The 25,761-nt window shown below is 38.2% G+C and overlaps 1 protein-coding gene across 8 annotated transcripts in view; it reads right to left on the reverse strand.

Moving 5' to 3' along the window:
• Nucleotides 1–334: 334 nt before the first annotated feature.
• Nucleotides 335–25,761, reverse strand: part of KIF1B (kinesin family member 1B) — a 185,663-nt gene continuing 160,236 nt past the window's right edge. For all 8 annotated transcript variants that reach the window (XM_051988592.1, XM_051988589.1, XM_051988586.1 and 5 more), the window contains 11 exons: nucleotides 21,690–21,804; nucleotides 20,532–20,665; nucleotides 18,522–18,583; nucleotides 16,653–16,798; nucleotides 12,882–13,121; nucleotides 12,028–12,099; nucleotides 9,485–9,606; nucleotides 8,276–8,425; nucleotides 6,355–6,547; nucleotides 5,250–5,368; nucleotides 335–4,685 (listed from right to left, as the gene is read on the reverse strand). In XM_051988592.1, the coding sequence (XP_051844552.1) occupies nucleotides 4,643–4,685; nucleotides 5,250–5,368; nucleotides 6,355–6,547; nucleotides 8,276–8,425; nucleotides 9,485–9,606; nucleotides 12,028–12,099; nucleotides 12,882–13,121; nucleotides 16,653–16,798; nucleotides 18,522–18,583; nucleotides 20,532–20,665; nucleotides 21,690–21,804 (1,396 nt within the window). In that variant the 3' untranslated portion in view covers nucleotides 335–4,642. The remainder of the gene's footprint in view (nucleotides 4,686–5,249; nucleotides 5,369–6,354; nucleotides 6,548–8,275; nucleotides 8,426–9,484; nucleotides 9,607–12,027; nucleotides 12,100–12,881; nucleotides 13,122–16,652; nucleotides 16,799–18,521; nucleotides 18,584–20,531; nucleotides 20,666–21,689; nucleotides 21,805–25,761) is intronic.

Here is a 25,761-nt window from a genome sequence, read left to right on the forward strand (position 1 = left end):
GCCAACTCCAAAGTTCTCTTAGCCCCTAGGCCAGTGTCCTGAACATATTGGATGTTCTATTAATTGAGTTACAAGAGGGCCATTCCCAAAACAATAAATAAATTTGAAGAATGAAAAGGAATAATAAGCAGAACATTCAGGCAAAACCATGGCAAATGTTCCAGTTTCTGAGTTATAATTTACAGATGGGGCACATTTGATCTTCTAAACAAAAAAAGCTATAAAGGAATGCATGGTGACTGCAAAGGATGACCTTGGAAATCAAGACAAGAAAATCTGTGCTAATCGATGCCTTAGCATGAGAATCAAAGAACAGTCACACAGGGAGCCCGAATGCACTGGTTGTACCTTTATTATTTTACCTCGTTCACTAACAGTTCCACGGTGCAAGGTTACCATACACAGTTATTTAATGTCTGCATTGCACATCTAAGGCTATACAGCAAATGAATCAGAATTAGTACAAATACATGAACTATATTTACATTTTGTATACTGAAGCTCCAAACATCAGATATATTTACAAAATAAAACATGAAATGAAAATCTGAAATTAATAATGTACATCATTGCTAATGTGCTTGATTCCTTCACTGGGGAGAGATCAGTTTGCAAAGTATTGGTTCAAGAAGGCCACTTATGCTTTATGGTTTTTGTTGCTGGATGAGAGGATGGCAATGGGAGATGGGTATAAGGGTAACAGCATTTTTAGCAACAACATCTAAAATACAAAAAACACACGAGTGTTGATGGAATCATGTAGGTTAAATAATGCCAGACATGAGAAAACAAGACGGCAGCAAAGGTGTGGTGAAACACCACCAGTACTCTAGCTTTCCATCTGAGCACAGCTGTTTGGCTGTAGGTTTTGGAGAGAGACTTAATATCAGGTACGGAAGTTTTCTTTTTCTTAACTGACAGTTTTCCTAAATTTCTTTTAGGGCCTGGACCAAAATTTCACAAATGGCCTTTTGAACAACAAAACTCTTTCTACTGAACAGCTGATGTTTCCATTTAACAAGGAAGCACAAAGTTAATACATTCCCATTACATACAGTAATGGTTTGGAACATTGAGTAATTATTAGTATCCACAGTGGAGAGATGCAATGCACATAAGTTAGAGTCCTATTTCAAATACATTCATTCAGCAAACCTTCCGAGAACAGCAGCATTAGTCTCTTTTTAAGAAGCAGGTTAACAACTGGCCTTTAAAAAGAGAAAAAAACTAAAAGGAAAGACAAAGGCCCACAAGAACGGAAGAACTGGTGCTATACAATAGAAACAGTGATGGGCAGGCAGTAGGAGTCTAACACAAAACACCAAACAGGGCTAACCTCTGGATAATCTTTTTTTTTTCCAACTAATGTGCAATTAATTACAGATGTGTAAATATACAATACATTATAAAACAAAATTAAATATCCCTGTAAATTAGATGATAAGCAGCAGGCAGCAAAGTCTTTGCTTTGAAATATGTGTCAGGAAAGTCACTATTTTTTTGGGAGGGGAGGGGAAGGGAGACCTGAAAAAGACCTTTTGAAATGATTTTATTTCCTTTCCCTTTATCATAGAATAGGGGAAAAAAGTGTTAAATAATCCATAACTTTCATGTAGCTGCAGAAAAACCACAAATGTTAAGGGTAGTTGTTTCTTGGCTAGGATACAATCATTTTTGATATAATGAAATAATTTTAAAAACAACTAAGAATTCCAGGTTACTCCTGATATTTCTGGCCTCATGGCCTACTCTATGCTGGTGGCCATAGTCAGTGGGTTGGCTGGCCCCTGACATGGTCCCTGCCCTGAGAGCTGGCTGACTCTCAAGTAGGCTGCACAAAATCAGGTCGAATTTTTTTTTTTAAACACAACTGTTGCTTTCTAAAGGGAAAGGACTGTGAGTAGATGAAAGGAGAGGGAAGAGTGCTTGATTTTTAGCCATCACACATTCCCCTTTAATTCTCAGGGTGCTTTTTAGAGGCTTAAAGGGTAATTAGTATCACCTTGTGAAAAGCAAATAACTTAAAATCACTCTACATTTCCCCCTGTGTGAGTACAGTTGGATTTGTCTACTCAAAGCATCATACAATCGTGTTTCCTGGGGACCTAAGTGTGGTATGAACAAAGTTCCTCAAGTTTGAGCCTCGAGACACAAAATTGGTCCCTTAGAGAAAAGGTAGGAGGGTCCAAAGTAACTTTAATAGGGACAAGAAGAAGCCACGCATCTGTCCTAGTCCCCGTCACAGGATGGTGTCCTTCCTCTAATTCAGTTAAATGTGTTTTCTCATGACTTACCCAAAGCAAAGACTTTCCCATCTAGTTTTTTTCTACTTAAGAAACAAACCAAAAACAAAACCAAACTAAACTAAACTCAAGTTACTTGAGTGTGCCACATGATTTCACTGCCTCTCGGCCTTTCACCCACACCGGTGACAGACGTGCCCTCTTGAGTTGGGCATCACAAGAGCCTCAGCCTTATTGCACAAGGCCTAAATGAGTCTCCACTTTGTTCTTGATTCATCAGTAAGCCAGATGAACTTCGACCCAGGAAGCCACCATCCACGGCATGAGCACAGCCTGGTTTGTACCATGTTGGGTTCATTACAGAGAATGATCTGAGTGCAGTAAAAATTCCACAAACAGCTAAGAGAACCAGTGAGCTGAAGGGAGGGGAGGGAGGGAGAGTGGAAAGAACCTCCGATAAGAGATTTCAGCTCTTTCCAGGGCCCAACATATTACAATCTCTGCCTTCCTGTTCCTCTTATGATGCTCATCACCATAACTGAGGGGCAGTTGTGGGAATGATGCCAGGGAACCTGGTGCTGAAGACCTAACTGGGGGATGAACAGCCCGTTCAGCTGGTGACCAATGCTCTCGCCGACTTCTCTGGCTGCGCCCTGCTGGGGACGCCATCCACCTCCAGGCCGAAATCTCAGGGCAGGGCCTTCCAGGGAGGCTATGGTGGAAGTGAGGGGCTACTTTGGAAGGAAACAGAGGACGGCATAAGCCTCTCCTGCCATCCAATCAATTAATGGCGGGAATATGGAGACCTTTGTTCTTTCTGTCATTTCTGTAACACTCAATGGCCAATGAAAAAACAGGACATGGGGGTGACATTTGAACAAAGCCGTGGTCCTTTCCAGGGACTGTCCCTCTGAAGCAGAAGTGGTTACCTAGAGGGGAGGACGCCCTTGCCCAGTAACAGCCTTATCCTTTCTCAGTGGGGAGCTTTTCTGTTCTAAGCAGGACTCGCTAACCCTCTGGGGAAGAAAGGCATAGAGCAGAAGAGACGAGAGAACGCAAAAGAAGAAACGGTTTCTCTCCAAGTGAAGGAAAAACATGACACCAAACTCATGAGTTCAGGCATATACACTCTCTTCTCTTCCTTTGTATGCCCACACACAAACACACATACACATACATACACACACACACACACACACACACCCCAGAGGAGATTTTGTTTCGGCCATCTCAACTCTGGGACCTGCAAAATAAAGCTAGAAGTCCACAGGGGTACAGAGGAAATGTAATTCCTCCTCTTGGATGAAGGCCAATCTGGTCAAAGGCAGGGCTGCTTGATTACCACTCTTGGTGATGATAGTTTTCTTGGGTCAATCATGATCTTATCAGTCAACAACAATATTATAATTATCATTTATCACAAATGAAACCTTCCCCCCTTCTGGCTAATTCTCCTAGTGCAATGCATGGATTCCTAAGGGCAGCCCCAGGACATGACTGGTCCTAAGGAGATACTTTCCGGTTCCTAATCAGCAGTCCCATGGCCCACAGGTATTGTGTCTTTCCAGCTGTGTGGGACCTGGAGAGAGGAATGAGTTGGTGAAAACTCATCTATCAATTCTCATTCCATGTGGTTTGGAGCCTATGCCACAACCTTTACCTGATGCCAACAGAAGAGCCTATGAAAGTAATTTTCTCCCCAATACCCCCAACCATCAACTAAACTATTATAGAATCTCATTGCAGGTGAGCTCCAACCAGTTCTCAGAATGAGTGGTGTCCAATTTTTCATTATAGCTGCTTTGTCTGGAAAGAAATTTAAGGAGAAACCAGAGCCAAAAAAGGAAGAAAAATAAAGAAACAGCAAGTGATCTAACTGTGATTTCTGGCATTGGAAGGCCCCTTATCCAAGTCATAAAGGGGCTGGCTCCCTTCCTCTTTCCATAGGTTGGAGGTCACTGGGGAAAACTGTTAACAACCTCACCACAAATTGGGAATGGGGAAGAAAAGTCACAAGCAGTTTTCAGGGACAGACAAAAATATCCAAAGAGAGCAGTACAGACACCAAAGGTGGTCAGAAGAGTTAACCGATAATCCAAACGAACACCCTCTACCCCCAACAAAAATAATTTAGAGATTCATTGGATCCCCTCCTTTCCCCATTTTTTTCCTTTTGTTTGACCACATGCTACTAGTAGTATTCTCAGCATAGGAGAAATGAAAAGAAAACAGAGCAAGAAGAGTTGGGGAACAAGAGGGCTAGAAAAACTGCAAGGTGGGGAAGAAGCAGTAGTTAAGCCACAGGAGCACGTACAAGGAAAACCATCAAGAAGCACAGAGAGGATGAGTGACGACCCTTTTCCCCTGTCTGAAGGTGAGGGGGGTTCGGCAGCATCTGCTTAGTACTTCAGTGGACCTGTGCGTCTGCGAGAGAGTTTTGACCTATAAGAGATAGGTAAAAACTGTAAGTAAATTGCATTGCACTTTTCTCCCCTTCCTGCCCCTCCTCTATGACTCACACCTGGAGTCTCTTCTCCCAGGAATCAGTGCCAGGGAAATGGGCCTCTTGGACAGAAAACCCAGACTATCACAACTTCCTCCTGCAACATTAGCAGAACAGCTTCTTAGAAACTGAGCTGAACAGTTCTTAACTCCCAGACTTGTAGCTATTACCCAAACAATGGAATAGTAGAACTTAAAAAATTCTAAAACTTGGCTCCCATCTCATATCTGAAGAAGTGTAAAGAACAGGAACAGGAAATGGAGACAATGAAAGACAGAGAGAAGGAGCCAGTATAGTTTGAGCTGTACATAGAAGAGTAGGATATGACAGGATATGTCTCCCTGGGAGTACTGGTAGCTTCAGACTATTTCCAAGGCTCAAATATGAAATGCTTTTTCTCCTTTTCATAGTCATAATAACTAATCCTCACTTACAAATCTATTGCTTTTATGGGGCTCAAAGTAAATGTCAGAAAGGAAAGACAGGAATGTGCCATTGCTTACCGTATCGTGCCAGCAAGGAGTGGGTTAAAGGCATATAACCAGTCATTCATGTCTTTATCATTGATAGCTTGCAAAAGGACACCACGGTGCTTTGTGAAGACAGCAAAGGTATTGGATGTCTAAGGAGGAATGGTAAGACACACAGATGGTAAGAATTAATAAGAAGACTAATAATATTCCAGTATTTTATATTTTTGTCATCAAGAAGCAGCAGGATGGCACAGAAACAGTACTGGAATAGGACTGGAAATCTTGTCAGAAGCACATGTTTGATACCAGTTAAGTGAGAAGGCTCACTTAATATGTTGGTTGGGAAATGAGGTGCTTCCTCTAATTCTCCTGACAAAAGATGACCTACTTGTGGACTATGTGAGCTGTCCCTCAGTTTTTGCCTTGCTGTTACCATGAGATTATTCATTCTTTTGAGATCATCCATTTCTTTAATTATATCTTTTATATACTTTACCCAGCCTAATTTCTGGCTTGTGATGTATTGCAGACTGTTTATACCCATCACATACTTCTCTTTAGGAAATCCTTAATCCCAATTTTTCAGACTATAACACTCCATGACTTGGAGCCATCTAACATCACCAAACACTACTGATATTAAAAGGTCTCTTTAGGGAGAATGCTTGGGATCACTATGGTAATTTTTCAAAGATAATCCAGCCTCTGTTCTTTTCCTGTTCTGTTCTGAGTCCAGTTAACTACCTGTTTGCAAAGTCTGTCCAAGTTGTCTAAACTGATGGATGAGTGCTATAAACTGTTCATCCATGCACAACGGACTGAATAACAGGCAAAAATTTCACTAATTATAGATTTCACTTAGAAAAATAAGTCTTGTTCCAGAGTTTGCTGCAGTCAGCATGTCATTCACCAACAGGAATGTTTGGAGTACTTGAATTTACAGGGACCTTCTCTTTGGAGAAGGTGCTCTTTCCCACACCATTTTTAATGACTAAATGTCTCCCTGGCTGCTATCTTGATTCACATTAGCAATCAGCTTCATAGACAGAACATTAAGAAGGAACAATTTTCTAGGCTATAGAGGTCACTACTTCATTCATGTGCTGCAGTAGAAACCATACATGTCAGTACTGACCTTTACCATGGCCTGCTGGTCCTCACTGTATTCCACCTGGGCTGTAGATAAATTAATAATCCCTCGCTCCACTGGATCTTTGTCACTGTTGTAGATGAATGCATATGGACGTCGCACAACCACAAAATGTTTAGCCCAATTGCTGGAATATGGCTCCTTAAAATGGAGGTAGCCCTTTTTAGAGACCACTGAGCTGGAGGACAACAAAAGAAAGAGCAATAGCCAAGGTTACATATCTATATATAGATATATAGAGCTTATCTGACTAAGCTAAAATTGACTCTGCTTTTTCTTCCCAATTAGAAAATTCCTTGAGAGCAAAAACAATCTAAAATTTCTAATTATACCTCTAGAGATTAGCAATGTTTTGTCTATAGTATGCACTAAATGGTTTTTCATTCATTCATTCATCCATATTCATCCATCCATCCACCCAGAACAAGTAAAAACAGTCAAATGGGTCATTTAGACATTCTTATCTACTCCTGTGGTTTTAACTTTTCTTTCTCTGAAGATGACTCTGAAATCTAAATCTTTATCCCTAACTTTCTCCTAAAGCTCCAATCCTAAATTTCTGACTACTCACTCTGAATATTTCCACCTGCATGCTGGACCAGCACTTTATTCCCAAAAAGTTTTTGGGTTTTTTAATGAGGCAATCTGGATAAGTGACTTGTCCAGGGTCACCCAGTTAGTATGTGTCAAGGGACTGACTCAGATCATACTGACTCCAGGGCTAATGCTCTATCCACTGCACCATCCAGCCACCCCTCAAAAAATTCTTTTTTTTTTTTTTTTTTAATTTAAATTTTATTTTATTTAATAATAACTTTGTATTGACAGAATCCATGCCAGGGTAATTTTTTACAACATTATCCCTTGCACTCGCTTATGTTTCGATTTTTCCCCTCCCTCCCTCCACCCCCCCCCCAAGATGGCAAGCAGTCCCCTCAAAAAATTCTTAACAGAACACATCTTCACCTAAAACTTTTTTGTCCTTATTTCTGGTACCAATAATCACTAAGACTTGAAACTTTGGAGTCATTTTTTGTCATTTCTTTTTCTCATCACAAATAATCAGTTTTCCATCTTGTCTCTCTCATTATAATCACCTAATATTTCCACTTTCTACATCTCTCCCCTTCCAAACCATTTTATTTATTTAATTACAAAGCATATGCATGGATAATTTTTCCAACACTAACCCTTGCAAAACCTTTTGTTCCAAATTTTCTCCACCTTCCCCCCGATCCCCTCCCCTAGCTGGCAGATTGTCCCAATACATGTTAAATATGTTTCAAACCATTCTTAATTTTGTTCTCCACATGATGTTCCTGACAGACTGCTCTAATCATGTCCTCTCTTGTCCACTCCATGCTTTTCCACTTTCCTATTCCAACAGTCACAATCTTCTTAGTTTATTCTCATTTCACAGTCCTTCTTCATCTGGTACTCTGGGGTACCAGCTAAGCTGGCTGACTCTTTGACCTTCCCCTTTCATCCCAGTCCTTGTTTCTAGATGGCTCTAGAAGGAACACTTCAACCACGGACAAAGTCTCCCCTTTTTCAGGTTCTCCCTTTTGTTCCCCCAAGTCTATATGGTTCAGATAGTTCCTCTGTCTCTGACAAACTTGTTTTTAGAGCAGAGACATCTGCATACCTCTCTTTTCTGCTGCTTAAGAAAATTTGTTCTCTTTTCTTTTTACATAACAAATTTCTACCATAGTTCTGCACATATTAGTTCATTTTTAATGAATTGAATTTAGGCAAGGAATCCTTCCCAAAGCAGCTCACAGGAAGTAAGCCCTCCTGCTCTCAAAGCACCAAATCTATTTGGCTTAAGTGACCCCAGCTGGAGAGCTTTCAGAGCAATAGCAACCTCATAGCTAGCAACCTTGTGCCAAAAACAAATCCTTTTTACCCAGGTCTAATTTCTTCAATATCTGGAACGAGGTTGAGGAATTCATTTTTTCCAGCTCGAGCCAAGTAGGGAGTCTCCACTGTTGGGACCAACTGGAACTGTTCAAACTCTGGGCAGGGACTTGAGGCCCGAGAGTTAGCTTCTGGGGTCCTATAAAATAGGGATTAAAAGTATGAGAAGTAAAATTAAAATTATTCCTAATTTCTTTTCTTTTAATTTTTTAAATAATAGCTTTTTTATTTTCAAAATACATACAAAGACTATTTTCAACATTTGCTTTTGAAAAACCTTGTGTTCCAAATTTTTCTCCCTCCCTTCCCTTCATCCTTCTTCCCTAGACAGCAAGTAATCCAAACATGTGCAATTCTTCTAAACATATTTTCACATTTATCAGATTTATTTTCATAAGAAAATCTGAGTAAGAAAAAAGAAATCTTCCAGATATACTAATATCACAAGAGAAACCAACAACTTAAATTAGATGGAGAACCCAAATAGCTGTGTTGAAAAGGATGCTCCTTTTCTTAGCCATTCTCTTCACATCTCTGATAGTCTTTTAAAACATCAAGCAAAAGGAATCTGTCTGGAGGAATATAACATTTTGTTTACTGTGGGTGTGGATTTTAATTTTTTTGATTTGCAAAATTTGCACAAATTGTCTTAGGACAAATGTGTTCCTATGATAGTATTATGTTGTGGTTGCTCAGTTATTTCAATCATATCCAACTTTTCATGGCAGTTTCAAAGGCAGTTTGCCATTTCTTTCTCCAGTTCATTTTACAGATGAGGAAACTGAGGCAAAAAAGGTGAAGTGACTTGCCCATGATCACATTGCTAGGAAGTATCTGAGACCAGATTTGAATTCAGATCTTTCTGACTCCAGATCCAGCACTTTGTCCACTGCATCATCTAGCTGCTCATTTCATTTTACAGGATTATCCTATATATGTATTATTTTCTATATAGAATACAAAATTTATTTTAGAACAAAGATATCCTTTTTCTAATGTACAAAGTTTTTTTTTTTTTTTTTTTTTTTTACACAACAGATTACAATTTTTTAAAAGGGAAAGTTATATTAAAAAAGGTGAAGATAAAGAAGGCTACTTTGGAGGCAATCAAAACAAAACAAAATCAATTCAGCAGCTGAAACTGGGTGTTGCCCTGTGTCATCCACATTATCTTTTCCATGTGGAGAAGGGTACTTACTTCTGGTCAACTGAACTGCACCTTGAATCTACCAGAGAGGGACAGGTAGATGAAGGGGTAAGGGTGGCACTGCTGAAACTGGACACTGAAGGATCTCGCCCAATTGGAGATATATCAGACAACTGTAGACACAAATAAAACAGGATATATTAGAATATGCTAAAATGTCAGAAAAGTTAGGGAGGAGTTTAAAGTTGCCATTAACAAAAACATCAAATGCCAGACTATGAAGGACTTTTGCCTTTATCTTACGCATTAGCAAGATATTTTTTTAAATTTATTTATTTACAAGCATGTGCATAGATAATTTTTCCAATATTGATCCTTGCAAAATCTTTTGTTCCCAAAATTTTCCCTCCCACCCACTCCCTTAGCTGGCAGGTAGTCCAATATATGTTAAATAATATTGAAATACATGTTAAATCCAATATATGTATACATATTTATACAGTTATCTTGCTGCACAAGAAAAATCAGATCAAGAAAGAAGGAAAAGAAAAACTGAGAAAGAAAACAAAATGCAAACAAATAACCACAGAGGGAGTGGAAATGCTAGTTCCCATGGTTCTCTCTCTGGGTATATTCAGCTCTCTTCAGCACTGAACAAGTGGAACTGGTTTGAGTCCTTTCATTGTTGAAGAGAGCCACGTCCATCAGAAATGATCATCATACAGTCTTCTTGTTGCTGTGTATAATGATCTCCCGGTTCTGCTCATTTCACTTAGCATCAGTTCATGTAAGTCTCTCCAAGCCTCTCGGTATTTAGGGGAAAAGGGCCCCAAGTTGTATATCGAGGAATATTAATTAGAGGAAAGAAGGGAGTTATCAGGAGGATAATGCAAAGGCATAGAAAATGGGAGATGGAGGAAAGAAAAGCCCAGTTTGGCTGAACTGCTGAGCATGAAAGAGGATGATAGGAAAGATGGGTTGGAGCCAGATGGTGAAAGATTTAACAAGCCAAGCAGAGGAGATTTTATTTCTACCAGGGGTCTGATCTGTGCTTAAGGAAAATCACTTTGGTAGCAGACTGTGGGAACAGACTTGAGGCAGGGAGTTCAATTAGGAATGTGTTATTGTAATCTAGGGAAGATGAGGGCCTGAATTAAAGTGGTGGCTATGGGAGTAGAAAAAAGGGCTCAGAAGTCAGAGAAGTGGTGACAAGAAGCATCAAATGATTAAATATGTGGAATGAAGGAGAATGACAAGTCAAGAATGATGCCAAAGTTACAAATGTGAGACCTTGGAAGAATGGTGTTTCCTTGTACAGAAAGAAGAAAGCTTGGGAAGAGGGGAGATTTTAGAGTAAAGATAAGTTTTGTTTGGACATGCTGAGTTTGAGATACTTACAGGACAACACTCGGATTGAAATGCTGAAATATGGAAAAGGAGGAGGGAAACAAAAGCAGTAAACTCCTTAATGACTGAATAGATTGTAGAACATGAATATAATGGAACATGACTGTACCATAAGAAATGATCCAAGAGACAATTTCAGAAAATTTGAGATACTAATTCAGAGTAAAGTGAGCAGAACCAGACCAACAGTTTATATAAAGACAACATAAAGAAAAACAACTCAAAAAGACTTATACTCTTTGCTGGTACTCAGAGGAACAAAAGAATAAACTAAGAGGGTTGGATTCAGTGACTTCTAAGGGCCTCTCCAGTTCCACTAGATCTTGTGACTCAGAAAATACATTCACACTTCTAAGGAGTCCAAAGCTGGTTTTTTTCGTATAGTGATTGCACAATGAGGTTTAAAAGCTCTTATTTTCCTTCAAGGCTTGACTCCAGAAACATCTCTTACATCAGGGCTCTTTAACCTTTTTTGTGTCCTGCATCCCTTTGGTAATTCTACTTAGAATCATAGCTTAAAAACACACAAAATAAAATACACAGGATTACAAAGGAAATCAATTACATTGAAATACATTTATTTAGAGACTTAAAAAAATAAGGTCATAGATTCCTCAAGTTAAGACTTCCCCCCCCCCCCCCCATTCTATGAGGGACTTTTCAGGATGACCTCAGTTGCTTTGTCTTCCCCCTGAAAATACTGTGCATTTACTTATCTGTGAGCATGTTCTTATCTTTCATTTAACCTTATCTCTTCCCAATGGAACATAACCTGTTTGAAGACAGGGACTGTTTCATTTTTATGTTTGCAGCTCTCCTGCCTAACACCCTTCTATATAAGGTACTTATTAAGTGTTCATTGAAATGAATAAGGCTTTTCACCTTCCTCTTGTAAAGGCTGACAAACACTTCTTTCCACTAAGGAGGTATAGAACACCTTTTCCCAAATCCCTCAATGATGTCTTTATTGGGGGTTTAGGAATCCAAGTTCCTGGTCTAAAAATGTAGGAACAAATACAAGGAGCTGATTTCTTGACTGACCTCACCTACCTCAGCAAATATTGGTATGCCTAACTTAAGGAAAAGAATTAAACAGATAATTTGGGATTTGGAAAAGTAAGGTGAGTTGGAGGAAAAAAGTCATTACTATATTACAATGATGACTAGGAGTTAAGCAATTTGCTCACCTTACAGTCACTGATGCTACTGTGCACCTGGTTAAATTCTCGATTGAAAGTGTGGGTGAGAAGTTGCAGGCACTGGAGAAGAGAAACAAAATAAAACTCAGAAGATCCCCAGACACATAACAAGAAAAAGGAAAAATATAATTATTAAAGCCTCAGAATATCAATTACACATTTACTAACTTTATCTTCATACAATTCTTCACTTTAGCTAGGATTAGGATTAGTAAAAGGCATCTTGAAATGCCTTGATCATTTTGGCATAGGCACACTTCCCTACTCCCCCCCACTTCCTCCTCCACAGCCCAATTCAGACATTCAGTCATTCATAAAGCCTTCATTGGGGATACCTTGTGCTGGTCAGAAACCCTTTTTTCCTTTACTTTCCTCATGTTCAGTCTAGTCTGCCTTTGAGCTATCGCACAGGCGCCCACAATGGTCTATGTGCTGCACTTGCCCTGAGAGACCACAAACTCCATTGATACTTTTTCTTTGTTTTTCTCAGTGTCTCACAGAGTACACTGAATGCAGAAGGTATTTAATGAATGGGAAACAAATGTAGCAAGAAGGAAAGAGCTCCACAGGGAACTTGAACAATTACATTACAATAAATAATGCAGTTACAATTGGAGAATTCTTAGGATCCCCTATTTTGAATAAAACTGAGCACACTGACTCACAAAGTTAAATGATGAGATCTTGGAGGAAGTAGAAGCTAATAATATATAATATAATATATTATATTATTATAATATCATTATATTATTATAATAATATATAAAAAATGCATTCTCCCCCCATGAGAAAACACTCTTTCCTAGTCCCCCACATTGTCAGTTTATGAATCTGACTGGTACCTTGGTTGCCAGCTCTTTCTCCCGATCCACCAAACTCTCAATGTCAGCTGAATCATAACCACTGCTCTCACTTGGGGTGACTGCACTCTCCAATGTGGTGGTGGAGATTTGAGAAGAGATGCTGGTGGAGGTGCTCAAGGTCCCACTGCTGAGGCTGGGAGACAGTGAATCACTCAGGGATTTGGGGATGCTATCACCAAGCTTCTCACGGAGTAGCAGGAAATGACGAGTCTTCTCTACCTAAAAATGGCCATACAAATTTTAATGAGTGGGAACAGAGAAAGAGAAACAAGAAGGTGTGATCTACCTAGCACAGTATAGCTTTGTCTTACCTAAAACTTAAGAATGGCTACTAATTTGGAGAGTGGATATAAAGCAACCAAAAATAAGTTGAAGAATATCTACAATTTCCCCTCCTGGATCACTCCCTGCCATGGCAGAGGGGCTTCTGTGTAGATCAATGGAACTACAAAATATGCCAGGCAGTGTTATCTAAGATGGCCAGGTCAGAAGTTCTGACAACAAGTGATCCACAGTGGAAGAAAATGGCAAACCATTCCATTTGGTTTTCTTTTCTAAGAAAATCTCATGGAAAGTATTAAAATGATAAAAGAGATAAGGTCCCTCAGTTTAGAAGGTGTCCAATACTGAGGAAGAGTGGATGACAATTACAAGTAGCTCTAATTAGCTGCCAAGGGTCTGGAGACAAAAATCTAATGCTAAAAAGATCGATATTGTGCACAGGAGCCAGCAATGTAAGTTCTATGAAGCAAGATAAGCTGTATGTAATCAAACAAGAGATGGAAAGATTAAACATCAATATCTTGGGTGACAATGAATTTAAATGGACAGGAATGACTGACTTGTCATTAGATAAATTATTATGGGCAAGAATTCTTTGGAAGAAATGCAGGAGTCCTTTTAATTAATAAAAGGGGGAGAAAAGAAGTACTGGGGTATAATCTCAAAAATGACCAAATGATATGTTTAAAACCAAGACAAATAGTTAAATACCACAGTAATACAAATATATGCTACAACTACTGATGCCAAAGATGACAAAATATCTATGACATCTTCTAGAAGGAAAATAAAAAAGAGATGTCACATTCATCATAGGGGAGTGGAATGGTAATGTAGGAAGTCGAACTGGAGTCACAAGAAAGTTGGTTTTGGAGTATAAAAGAAAAAGGGCAGAGACTAATAAGAGTTTTGTCAAGACAATTCACTGGTCATAGCAACACTTTTTTTCCCCAACAACCACAAGGCAACTCTACATATGAGTATCACCAGATGGACAATAACAAAATCAGACTGATTACAGAAATTGCAGACCAAGGTGTAGAAGATTTATATAGTCAGTTAATAAAAGACCTGGAGCTGAATATGGCTCAGATCATGAGCATCTCATTGCAAAATTCAAACTTAAATTGAAGAAAGTAGGGAAAACTCTCAGACCATATAGACATACTTCTTTTATGAATAGGAAATGAAGGTGATAAATACATTTAAGGGATTAGATCTGGTCTGAAGAAGTATGGACAGAGATTTGCAATATTTATACAGCAGGAAATGATAAAAACCATCCTTATAAAAAAGAGGAGCGAGAAAGCAAAATGGCTGCCTGATGAATCTTTACAAATAATCAAAGAAAGAAGGAAAGAGAAAGGAGAAAAATAAAGATACATCTAACTGAATGCAGAATTCCAGAGAATAGCAAGGAGAAAGTTTTTTTTTTTTTGAATGAGCAAAGCCAAGAAATAAAAGAAAACAACAGAATGGATAAGACAAGATCTTCTAGAAAATCAGAGATATCAAGGGAATGCTTCATATAAAAATGGGCACGATAAAAGACAAAAGTGACTTAACAGAAGTAAAAGAGATTAAAAAGAGTCAGCAGAAATATTCAGAAGAACTATTTGACAAAGATCTTAACATCACTGATGGTACAGTTACTGATCAAGAGCCAGACATCTTGGAAAATTTAAGTCAGTTGGTACTTAGGAAGCAACATTATTGATCATAAGCTAGCAGAGGTGACAGAATTCTAGCTGAGCTATTTAAAATCCTAAAAGATTTTGCTGTTAAACTTAACATTTGGTCACAGGATTGAAAAAAAAATCAATTTATATCCAAATCTTAAAGAAGGGTGAGGTCAAAGAATGCTGAACTCATTTCACATGCCAGCAAGGTTATGCTTAAGATTCTGCAAGCTAGGTATGTGAACCAAGAATACCAGAAGTATAGGCTAGGTTTCTAAAGAGGCAGAGAAACTAGAGGCCAAATTGCCAACCTTTACTGGATTGTGGAGAAAGTAAGAAGTTCCAGAAAAACATCTATTTCTGCTTCACTGACTAAACTAAAGCCTTGGACAATGTGGATCACACTAAAATATGGCAAATTCTAAAAGAGATAGGAGTACTAGTAGCTCACTTTACTTGTCTTCCAAGGAACCTGTATATGGACCAAGAAGCAACAATTAGAATCAAACATGGCACAACTAATTGGTTTAAGACTGGAAAAGGAGTACAACAATGCTCCTTTTATTTAACTTAGGTACAGAGTACATCACGGGAAATGCCAACCTGGATGAATCAAAAGCCTGAATTAAGATTGCCAGGAGAAATATCAATAACCTCAGATATGCCAACAATACTAATCTAATGGTAGAAAGTGAAAAAGAATTGAGTCTCTTGATGAAGATGAAAGAGGAATGTGTGAAAGCTAGCTTGAAGCTTAACTTTAAACATTAAAAAAATTAAGAAGCTGACAAGTGGTCCCATCACTTCCTGGAAAATAGAGGGAGAAGAAATGGAGTAGTGTCAGATTTTGTATTCTTCAGTTCAAGATCACTGCAGTTGGAGAATGCAGCCATGAAATTAAAAAAACATTTGTTCCTTGGAAGTAAAGGTATGGTGTATCTGGACAGCATGCTAAAAAGCAGAGACATCACTTTTCTGACAAAGGTCCATATTGCAACAGCTATGGTTTTTCCAGTAGCATTGTATGGTGGTGAAAGTTGGACTATAGGGAAAGCTATGTGCCATGCAATTGACATTTTCCAAGTTGTGGAGCTGAATAAGGCTTTTGAAAGTCCCTTGCACAGCAAGGTGAAAAAAATCAGTCAATACTTAAAGAAATTAATTTACTGGAAAGACAAATACCAAAACTGAAATTTAAATACTTTAGCTGCATAATAAGAAAACAGGACTCATTGGAAAAGATCATGATGTTGGGAAAGAGTGAAGGAAAAGGGGACCGTAGAGGATGAGGTGGATAGATAATACCATGGAAGCAAAGAACATGAACTTGAAGAAATAGCAGAAGATAGCAGAAGAAAGAAGAGCCTGATGTTCTATTTTCTATAGAATCATGAAAAGTTAGAAATGATTGAATGAAGGAACAACAAATTCATGATTTCTTTCTTTTTTTATGGAAGCAATTATAAAGATTTTATTTTTCATTTTATTTTTTAATATAATAGCAAAGATGGTTTTCAACTTTTACCCATATAAAACCTTGTGTTATATATTATTCTCCCTCACTTCCCCCTTTTCCCCTCCCCCAGAAAGCAAGAAACCCAATAAAGGCTAAATATGTACAATTCCTCCAAACACCCCTCCAAATCCACATGATTTCTTTATAATGTGAGATGATGCCTGTAAAGGAGTTTTCACTTCTCAAACTATTTTTCTGTGATATCTCTCTCACTTTGAAGAGAGGATTCTCTGAAAGCCCTGATGGTATAAAGGGACCCCAATCTTCTGATACCTCATGCAGAAGCTCTAATTTCTCCAGTTCCCACTGATGCTCAAGAATAAGGCTGTCTCCTCTGGGTCTCCATCCTGCTAGGTTCTCTTCTCCCCGAACATATGCCACAGATGTATCCAGAACTTTTCTCCTCCTTCTTTGCATACCTAAAATGGAGAAAGCAGAAAAAATTCAGAACACATTTTTACAAATTTACAATATCTTTCTTAGTCTACAGAAAATTAATGATCGTCTAACTTAGCAATCTGTGCTTGGAAACTGATTTTCAGAGACTTGGAGATTATGCAAATTCTATTTGGCCTCTCATACTCCTTCCTCCACCCCCCCCCAAAAAAAAAGAGGAAAAAAATCCTACTCTTTTTTTTTTTTAAACCACATTTGCACTATTAGTGGAACTGTGAATTAGTCCACCAATCTTGGAAAATAATTTGGAGGCATATTCCCTAGAATGTGCTTTGGCCCAGAAATTTCAATGTCAAGCCTAAAGAGGGAAATGGAAAAACAAAAACAAAACACCAAACCCCCCTCTTCAACTTTAACACATCAAAAAATTCATCCTTAGCAGAACTTTATGAAGTAGCAAAAAAGGGAAGCAAATAGATGCCCACTGACTGGGGGGATGGCAGAATAAATAAATTGTGCTACACAAAGGTAATGGAACATGATTGTACTATAAGAAATTCTATGAAAAAGAAAGAAGTATGAAATGATGTCTATAAACTGATTTAAAATGAAATAAACAGAACCAGAGAAAGGATACACAGTGACTGTGATAATGTCAATGGAAAGAGCCAGAACAACAAAACAACTTATTGAAATTGACTACTATGAAACTGTAATGACCAAAACTGGCACCAAAGAAGGGAGAGGAGAGGATCTGCCCCTAGTTTCTTTGCAGAAGTTGAGGATTCTGCATGTGAAGCCCTGAATATATTGTCAGACTTTTTTGCTGTTTGTGTTGAGCAATTTTTTCCCCCCTTTTTATTCTTTGTTATGAGATTATTTTCTAGAAGGGTGTAGATGTAAAAAAAAAAAATGAAGATTAACCTCCCCCCTTACAAACTTCTGCTATAAAGTACTGCTATAAAGACTTAATTTCAAATCAAAGGCTCCATCTTTTCTGTATGAACCAAGGATATGAAATCCTGGTTTTCTCTCTCTCTCTCTCTCTCTTTTTTTTTTTGCTGAGGCAATTGGGGTTAAGTGACTTGCCCAGGATCACACAGCTAGGAAGTGTTAAGTGTCCGAGGCCAGTTTTGAACTCAGGTCGTCCTTACTTCAGGGATGGTGCTCTAGTGGTTTCTCTTTAAATATGTTTCCTATAAAGGTGACAATCAGCTAGAGATTGAAAAGTTCTCCTTCATTCAGCTAAGGTCCTTTTGCTCTCTCTGATACTATTAACAGTGGATGTGAAGATTTTTTTCAGTTCATGAAGCTAGTATAAAAGCAATCAACTTACACCAAAATATATGTTTTGAGAGCAGTTAGAAGACACTTTCTAAATGGCAATGATTCTTTTGGGGTTTGTGATATCTCAATGTGCTGTCAATTCTCTCCAGGAATCAAATTTCCAAAGCAAGTTCTTTTAAATTTACTTTTAATTTCTAAGATATGTATGCATTATGTCATTTGGATGACTCAAAATTGTGTTGCAATATAAGAAACAAAAGAGAAACCCACCACCACTCTCAACAGAACTTGTGAGAAGATCCGTTAAACAAAACACAATTTTTGTTTATGGTTCGTTTCATTTTCTTTTATCCCAGATGGATATTTTTGAGTTTCCTGGAACACTATAACTCTACCAACCCATGTGGTTATAGCACCCATGAGTAAGTATAACACCATGCACAAATGGCAGCTACTTACCAGGACTGCCTGTGTCTGCCATTTTGCATAAACTGAGTTCATAAATTCCAGTTACACGGTTTCTGTTTAAAAAGAAAACAAACCACAATAAGCTCATTAATTTTCATAACAGAAATATGAAAAAACATAATTTCTCTTTCACACAAGTTGTCAAGTTTACCTCTGTAAAGATGATCATCCATCTCAAAGATAATCAAAAGCACTTTAGAAATAATAACAATGTTTGCATGGAATTTTAAGATATACAATATATCTTATCCCAACAATCATTTGAAAAACTGTGTGAGTATTGTTACCTCTATTTCATAGATGAGGAAACTGAGGTACATACTGGTCAAGTATCATGTTTACAGCTGTGGTGAAGCCTTATGCTTCAGAAGGAGGCCAGGGAACTAGATCTAATTACTGGCAATATACTGGAATGTATTATCAAAGAGATAGATTTAATAGGTGGTGACAGTCACAGAGAGCTGTGCAAAATCATTTATTAAATGCTTTCTTTGCGCAAAGTACTGGGGTTACAAATAAAACATGCAGACAGATCCTGACCTCAAGAAGCTTTTAACTGCATTAAACTGTGAACTCCTTGAAGGCAGGCACTGTCTTTTTAGAGTCAACAAGTATTAAAATGTAACTCTTTTTATATACCCAGTATTTAGCACAGCGCTTGGCATAAAGAAAGTACCTAATATGTGTTTACTGACTGAATGATATTCAAATGGAAAGACAATAAATATAGAAGTTCCAGCTGTGAGTCAGAAAAGTCTAGTAGACACTGGAGTGCAACAGCAAACGAGTGGCAATCTTTAATATAAATTTCCATTCGTTTCTGATAGTGAACCATTTAATGATGTGAAGGACTCTGAGGTGAAAAGAATTTTAGTAGCTCTGGCTGCCAGAAGGCAAGAGTTACAGCACCTGCAGAAGCAGTTGTCAGGTCACGTTCCCACAAAGGGTGCACCCTGGACAATGACTTTAGGGGTTGGATTGGAAGAAGAGTCAATGGTCTCGTTACCACTGCTTTTTCTAGGCTTACTAGTTTGGGCTGTGTTCACCAGAGTCAATGAGTATTAAAATGTAACTATTGGTACAGTAGTGGTCTAGTCTCTGTATGAAGATTTCCAGTGAGCAGAAACATGCCTTTTCCTGAGGCAGCCACTTGGGAAAGTTTATCCTACTTTCAGGTCTAAAGTTGTCTCTGTAGCTTCTGCCCATTTCGTCCAAGCACAAATCTAATCCTTCTTGAAGACAGCCAGCATCTCTTCCCTGATCCTTTCCTTCTCTGGGCTAGATACTCTCGGTTTCTTTAACTGATCCTTATTTGGAATGAATGAGGGTTCTTTCGCTGTCCTGAGGGCCTTTTCTGGATGTTCTCTACCTAAGTGGTCAACCAAATGGGGGCATGCAGAAATGAAGATTCCAACAAATGACTTTCATCTTATTATTCCTGTATGTTGTACATCTTTTAATATAGAATAATATTCATTAACTTTCTTTCCTGTCACATCACATCATTAATTCATATCTAGCTTACTATTAAGTCCATTAAAACTTCCACTTCTTTTTCAGACAAATTGCTATCTCTTTCTCCCCCATATTGTATTTCTGAAGATAGTTTTCTATCCCCACATATAAGACTTTCCTTTTAGCTCTAATACTCTTTACTGTCATTCTTCTACCTGTCACTGTAAAAAAAAATGGGGGGTGTGCTTAGGGCAATTTTGTATTTTTTTGTTTTTGTTTCCTAGTACACTAAAGTAAAACAAAAATCTGGTCTTTGAACTTCTCGAGAACTTCACATTTAGCAACTCATTTAAAAAAATGGAAATATGTCTATAAATTTTGTTTTCAAAAAGCTATTTTTGAAACCATCATACTAATTTATCAGTGATTAAAAAGACCTTCCTAGTACTAGCCTTGCAATAGCACATTAAGGGAACATTAGAATGGAATGGATTTAACTTAATTATTGCAAGAAAAATTTAGACTGGACCATTTGTAAAAACTTACGAGTCTGGGGACTTGGAGTAGCCACTCCCAAATAGGCTGCGAAGAGAACGTGGTGGTGAGATCTTGGCATCTCTTGAATAGAAGACCATACAAACATCCTTAGTGATCACAGCTGGTTGAATGCAATGGTCAAGCTGGAAGCAGACAAAAACATGCTAAGGACTGAAATATGGCATGCTACATACAATTAATTGGTGGGGCCTAAGTACTATAGAAGGAAAATTGTATTGAGACAAATGTTAGTCTTATGGGACAAGAAAAGATTTTTGCAATGACTCCTCAAACAAGTGGTCAGCTTCTATGTCAGACTGCAAACTCCTTGGAATTTTGCCCTCTCTACTTGAAGCAGTTAACTCAGTGCGGAGCACATAAAAGGAGCTAAATAAGTAACTACTAAAGCAATGCTCTTAGTGGTACACCAAGATAGATGGGACCATAGGACTAGGAACTGACTTTGGCATATCGACAGTTTCATAATCTGCCAATTCATTCAAGTAATCAACAAGTATTTATTGAGTGTCTACTGTGTACCCTCAAGCATTGCCCTTTCAAATGTGTTATTGTTTTCAAATTATTTTCAGGCTATTTTCAGGCTGTTTCTATATTAGATAGCTATATGCAAGTTTAGTCCACAACTATCAGGACACATTCTAAGAATAATAGTTTTATTAGGATGCTAAAGCTTAAACCATAATAAAAGTTATGCCTTAACAAAAGACACACACACATGTGGTTTAATCTGTGTCTGGGGGGTTTGGGGTGGGAATTCACTGTACCCATACAGATGGACAAAAAGCCTGTTGCTTCTGGTTACAAAGAATTATCCCAAGCTGAAGAGATTAAAGTGACATGTCACACACTGCTAATACATGTCACAAGGATAAAATCTGAAGACAGGTGTTTCTGACTGCTAGGTAAGCCCTCTCCACGTGATATGACATGTCCCTTAATGTACTACACCTAGACCAGTCATAGCAAAAAGTGACCAAACAAAGTTTCAGCATGTGGGGTACTTTTGTAAAAGCATAAGCCCACCATCTGACCCTTTTCTCAGCATTTATTGCTCTCCTGATACAGTGCATTTCCACTATCAGGTCTGTATATGTGTCCAGTATCTCTGACCCAAATACAAAACACAAAAAATCAGGACCCGCTCACCTCTAGGTATGCAGACAGAGTCATATAGATCTTCTCTCCATAAGGGGTCACTCGGTTCAGTAAAAGAGAGTTATGCAAAGAGCTGTCCCATACAGCCTCAAAACGATAGAAGGTCCTGAAATAAGCACAAAGAAGAAGTGTGATCCAAAGGAATCTATGAGTACTTAGGACCAGGAAGTATCATTATCAAATAACATACTAGTGCACCTGTCAGGATGTGATATAATATGTTCCAGGAAATGTCCCCTAAAACTTTCAGTTTATTATTTAACAAATAGTTCTTCAAATTCATCAGAGCATAGCCCTAATTCCAACAATGTTGAAAAAGCAAAAGGTACATTCAGATCAGCATTAAAACTCATTAAAAACTATTCTTGGTCTATAATCAGCTTGTCTTCCTCCTTTGAGAGAGACAAAAAGATCTGGGAGATGAAGATTAACATAAATAAAGGGATGGGTAAAAGAGTTTAAGTAGAGAGCTTCTCGGTGGATATGGGAAAAAAGTCTTTTCTTTCACATACTTTGACACAATTATTTAGCTTTTCAAGTTCTGCCAAAATCTCTGTAGCACTTTACTGAATAATTCCCAATGTAGTCTTCCATTTCTTGAGTTGCTAAAGTGTAAGTTTAAGGAGAAAACTGATTCAGGACTTGAGAATAAGGTTCCCTCAGTAACTCTCCACAAGGTAAATTGCATTTTCCTTCTAGAGAATTCCTTCCTACCAACTCCCTGACCTATGAGAATAAAACCAAAGAAACCTTTACCAAGTCTTCTGATGTAATAAATCCTTGGCATTGCTAGTTAACTCTCTAAACATCTATGCCTCCTTTAAATATGACTGCCAAAGAGGTCTCTAGAATCTTGAGTTTCTATGTTTTCATGCCAGTGTGATAGAGACTGTTGATTGTATTTTATAATTGTAGTTTCATTTAAAATTCTTTATGGACCACTGGCAATATGCTCTGCTTTCTCTTAGAGAGAGAGGGCAATGAAAGTGCATCAACAAACAACACTAAAGGTGGAGGGGGAGTGAAAATATGGGAGAGAGCAACAAGGAAGGGGAGAAAAAGAGAGAAGGAAAGGGCAGGAGGGGGAGACATACATGAGAGACAGACAGACTGAATGACTAACAAAAGAAAACCTAAGTCTCTTCTGAATAAACCTTGTACTCAATTAACTGTGTTTAAGGCCAAATTCTCTTTCACATGGTTCAGGATAACTCAAATTTAATTAAAGTTTCAATTTATCTCCAAGTACACACAATTTCTTTTTGACTTTTTATATTTCATAACAGAATGTAAATATTGCTGTAAGGATTCAATATTGCAAATTCTTATATTACTACATATAATTTCTACATAATTTCCATTGTTTAGTCTGGCTTTAGTGTCATTAGGTGGGTTACATGATTCAAAATTAGTGAGGCAGAAACTTCCAGTTCTCAGTAGAAAACAATTTGGCATTTCTATAATTCAGGGTCCTATTTCTATGCTTGTGTTAAGTAGAATAGGGCAAAAGAGTTAGGGCGTTTAAACACATAAAAGAACAGTGAAAGCTTTGGATACTTCCTGATGACCTTCCTTTCAAGCAAGCACTTTTGCATAGAGTTCCTTTGGGAAAAGTGTTTCAAAAGCCTGTAGCAGCTCCAGAGACCTGAGCTTAAGTGTAAGCGTTATTCCTTCCTAGCTATATGCCTCCTAAAAGGTCCCTTTCTCTTGGCAAGTTCCTGTGAGCTCCCAGATAAGCTGAAGACTCGGACTCTATGTCCTCTGAAGGGTTCTTCTGAGTTTTGACATAGTGGATAGTCATTTTCTTGAGCAGTTAAATTAGACAAATTGCTAGGGGCAGGGCGCAAAGGAAAGAGAGGAGAAAGAAAAGAAGAGAAAGAGAAACAGACAAAGGACAGCAATAAAATAATGGTTTTAGAGTGTTGCTTACAATGACTCTCCTGGAGATATTTTTAACCATGTCAGTATTGGTGGAAAAAAGGCACAGTCTCCTAAGGAGAGCTACAATCCTCCTCCTTGAAGTTTATGGCTTAATTTGTGTTTCTTAAAACTCTCCTGACTTTATAGGCACAGCTGACAGACTTCTCTGAAAGGCTCATGAGAAGTTATCCTAAGCACAATAGATAATATATCAAAATACTAACTTAAGCCAAAGGTTAAAGATGAAACAAGTCAATTTATTTACTTAATGAAAAATACTTGGTAGTTTAAAAAATGGGTACTAGGACTCTACTAAACAAAAACAGTTACAGAAAGTTTCCAATTTAACGCAACCAGAGCTTTGGTTCTGCTCCAAAAGCATGTGGGTCAACAGAGTAAAGAAGTCTCAGTCATCAAAAAAAGAACACTTTAAGTATAATCCTTCTCATAGGTTCTGCTCTCTGACAGCCAGACTCGACTCTGCTATAACATAAGAGAAACAAGAAAGGACAACATAACCGACAAACTTAAACATTTATGAAGCATCTATTATGTGTTAAGCACTGTGCTAAAGCCCTAGGGAATATAAAAAGAGACAAAAGACAACCCCTGCCCTCAAGGAGCTCACAATCTAAGGACCAATCAATAGCAAACCTCTCAAGCTTTTGGTTTAGATAAATAAGAAAATGAAAGGGTGAGGGATTGTGAATTAGGACTAAAACAAATACTGGGAACACTCTGTTTTTCAAATAAGAAGACTGGGAAATAGTATGAAATTTACTCAAAAATCTCCCACTGAGTAAATTAAGAGCAAGATCACTTATAAAGAGACAGAGGAATAAAATAGGGCAAGTTTAGCACATGGAAAAAGTAGTAAATCATCCACATGCTGTACTATGTTCATGAATCACAGAATTTCACTGGAGAAAGAGGATTACTTCAGAATGATAAAAAACAACACAGATACTATATCTTAAGCATCAGCTGAGAGGTTTGCAGAAGGAAAAATACTAGGCGTTAAAAGTACAATTATAACAACATAAGGCAGAGCATTCTGCTAAACATGAAACTTTATGTGCATAAGAAGCAAACAAAAAATACCTAGGCATATCCTTATCAAGAAAGAGCCTGCAAAAACACAGAAAAAGCTCTTGTTAGTGCAGCCAAAAGCAAGACAAGAAGGCAGAAAAGTATAAACAAAAAAGAAAAGAGAAAAAACAATCTGCTGATAAGCAAAGAAAAAATAATTAGAAAATAACTGTGTAGACACTCAGCTAAGAGAATGCCCCAAAGCCCTCGATCAGATGGGGAACCCCTGGCCCCGGGGGTGGGAAGAGGGTGGTGGTGGCCTCTCCACATCCTCCTGCCCACAGCCCTCTCTGGAGCTGTCAGAGTTCTGCAGAAAGCAACAATAAGAAGTCTAGGGAAGGAAGGATCTTATCTATAATGTAACATGAAGACAGACAATCCTGGGAGCCCTGAGGTAAGTGCTGGGTAGGTGTAAATGAAAATCCATTCTCCCTGGATGTAGTTTTCTCTTGGCCTGCAGGATAGGGATGCCATCTCTAAACACGGACAGGACAGGCCTCTTGAACTTTGCCAACACTTCAAGCTTCTTTCTCGATGCATTTTGCAAGCAGCGCTGTACTCCCAGAGATAACACGCTGATGAATACCAGTTACTGGCAGCAGAGGACAGTCTACACACAGGGATGTCTAGCTTCAAAGCAACATGGTCCTCTGGTTTGCTTACCAGCCTGGACATGCTGGATGGGCTCAGTCAGTTTCTGCCTCTTGCTCTTCAGATACAATAATCTGAGTTTTTCTATTTATATCCTAAGGTACTTATGAACATACTTAACCTCATCACTGACTTATGATACAATCAATATACAAAAAGATTCTTAAAGTGGAAGGGGTTTTAGGATACAGGAAGAGGCAGTGCCTTCCCTAGCTGATGATCACTCCCATATTAGCAGGTTAAAGGAAATGATCTAAAAGAAATTAACATAGGCTCATTTATTTTGAACACAATTTCAGAAATAAACTGCTCTTCCTCACCATGGAGAAGATCAAGAAGTTCTGGCTTCCCCACAACAAACAGTTTGGTCTTTCTTGGGGAAAAAGAAACCCTTCTATTAAAC

The sequence above is a fragment of the Antechinus flavipes genome, chromosome 3, assembly GCF_016432865.1.
Source record: "Antechinus flavipes isolate AdamAnt ecotype Samford, QLD, Australia chromosome 3, AdamAnt_v2, whole genome shotgun sequence".
In the NCBI taxonomy this organism is placed as follows: Eukaryota; Metazoa; Chordata; class Mammalia; order Dasyuromorphia; family Dasyuridae; genus Antechinus; species Antechinus flavipes.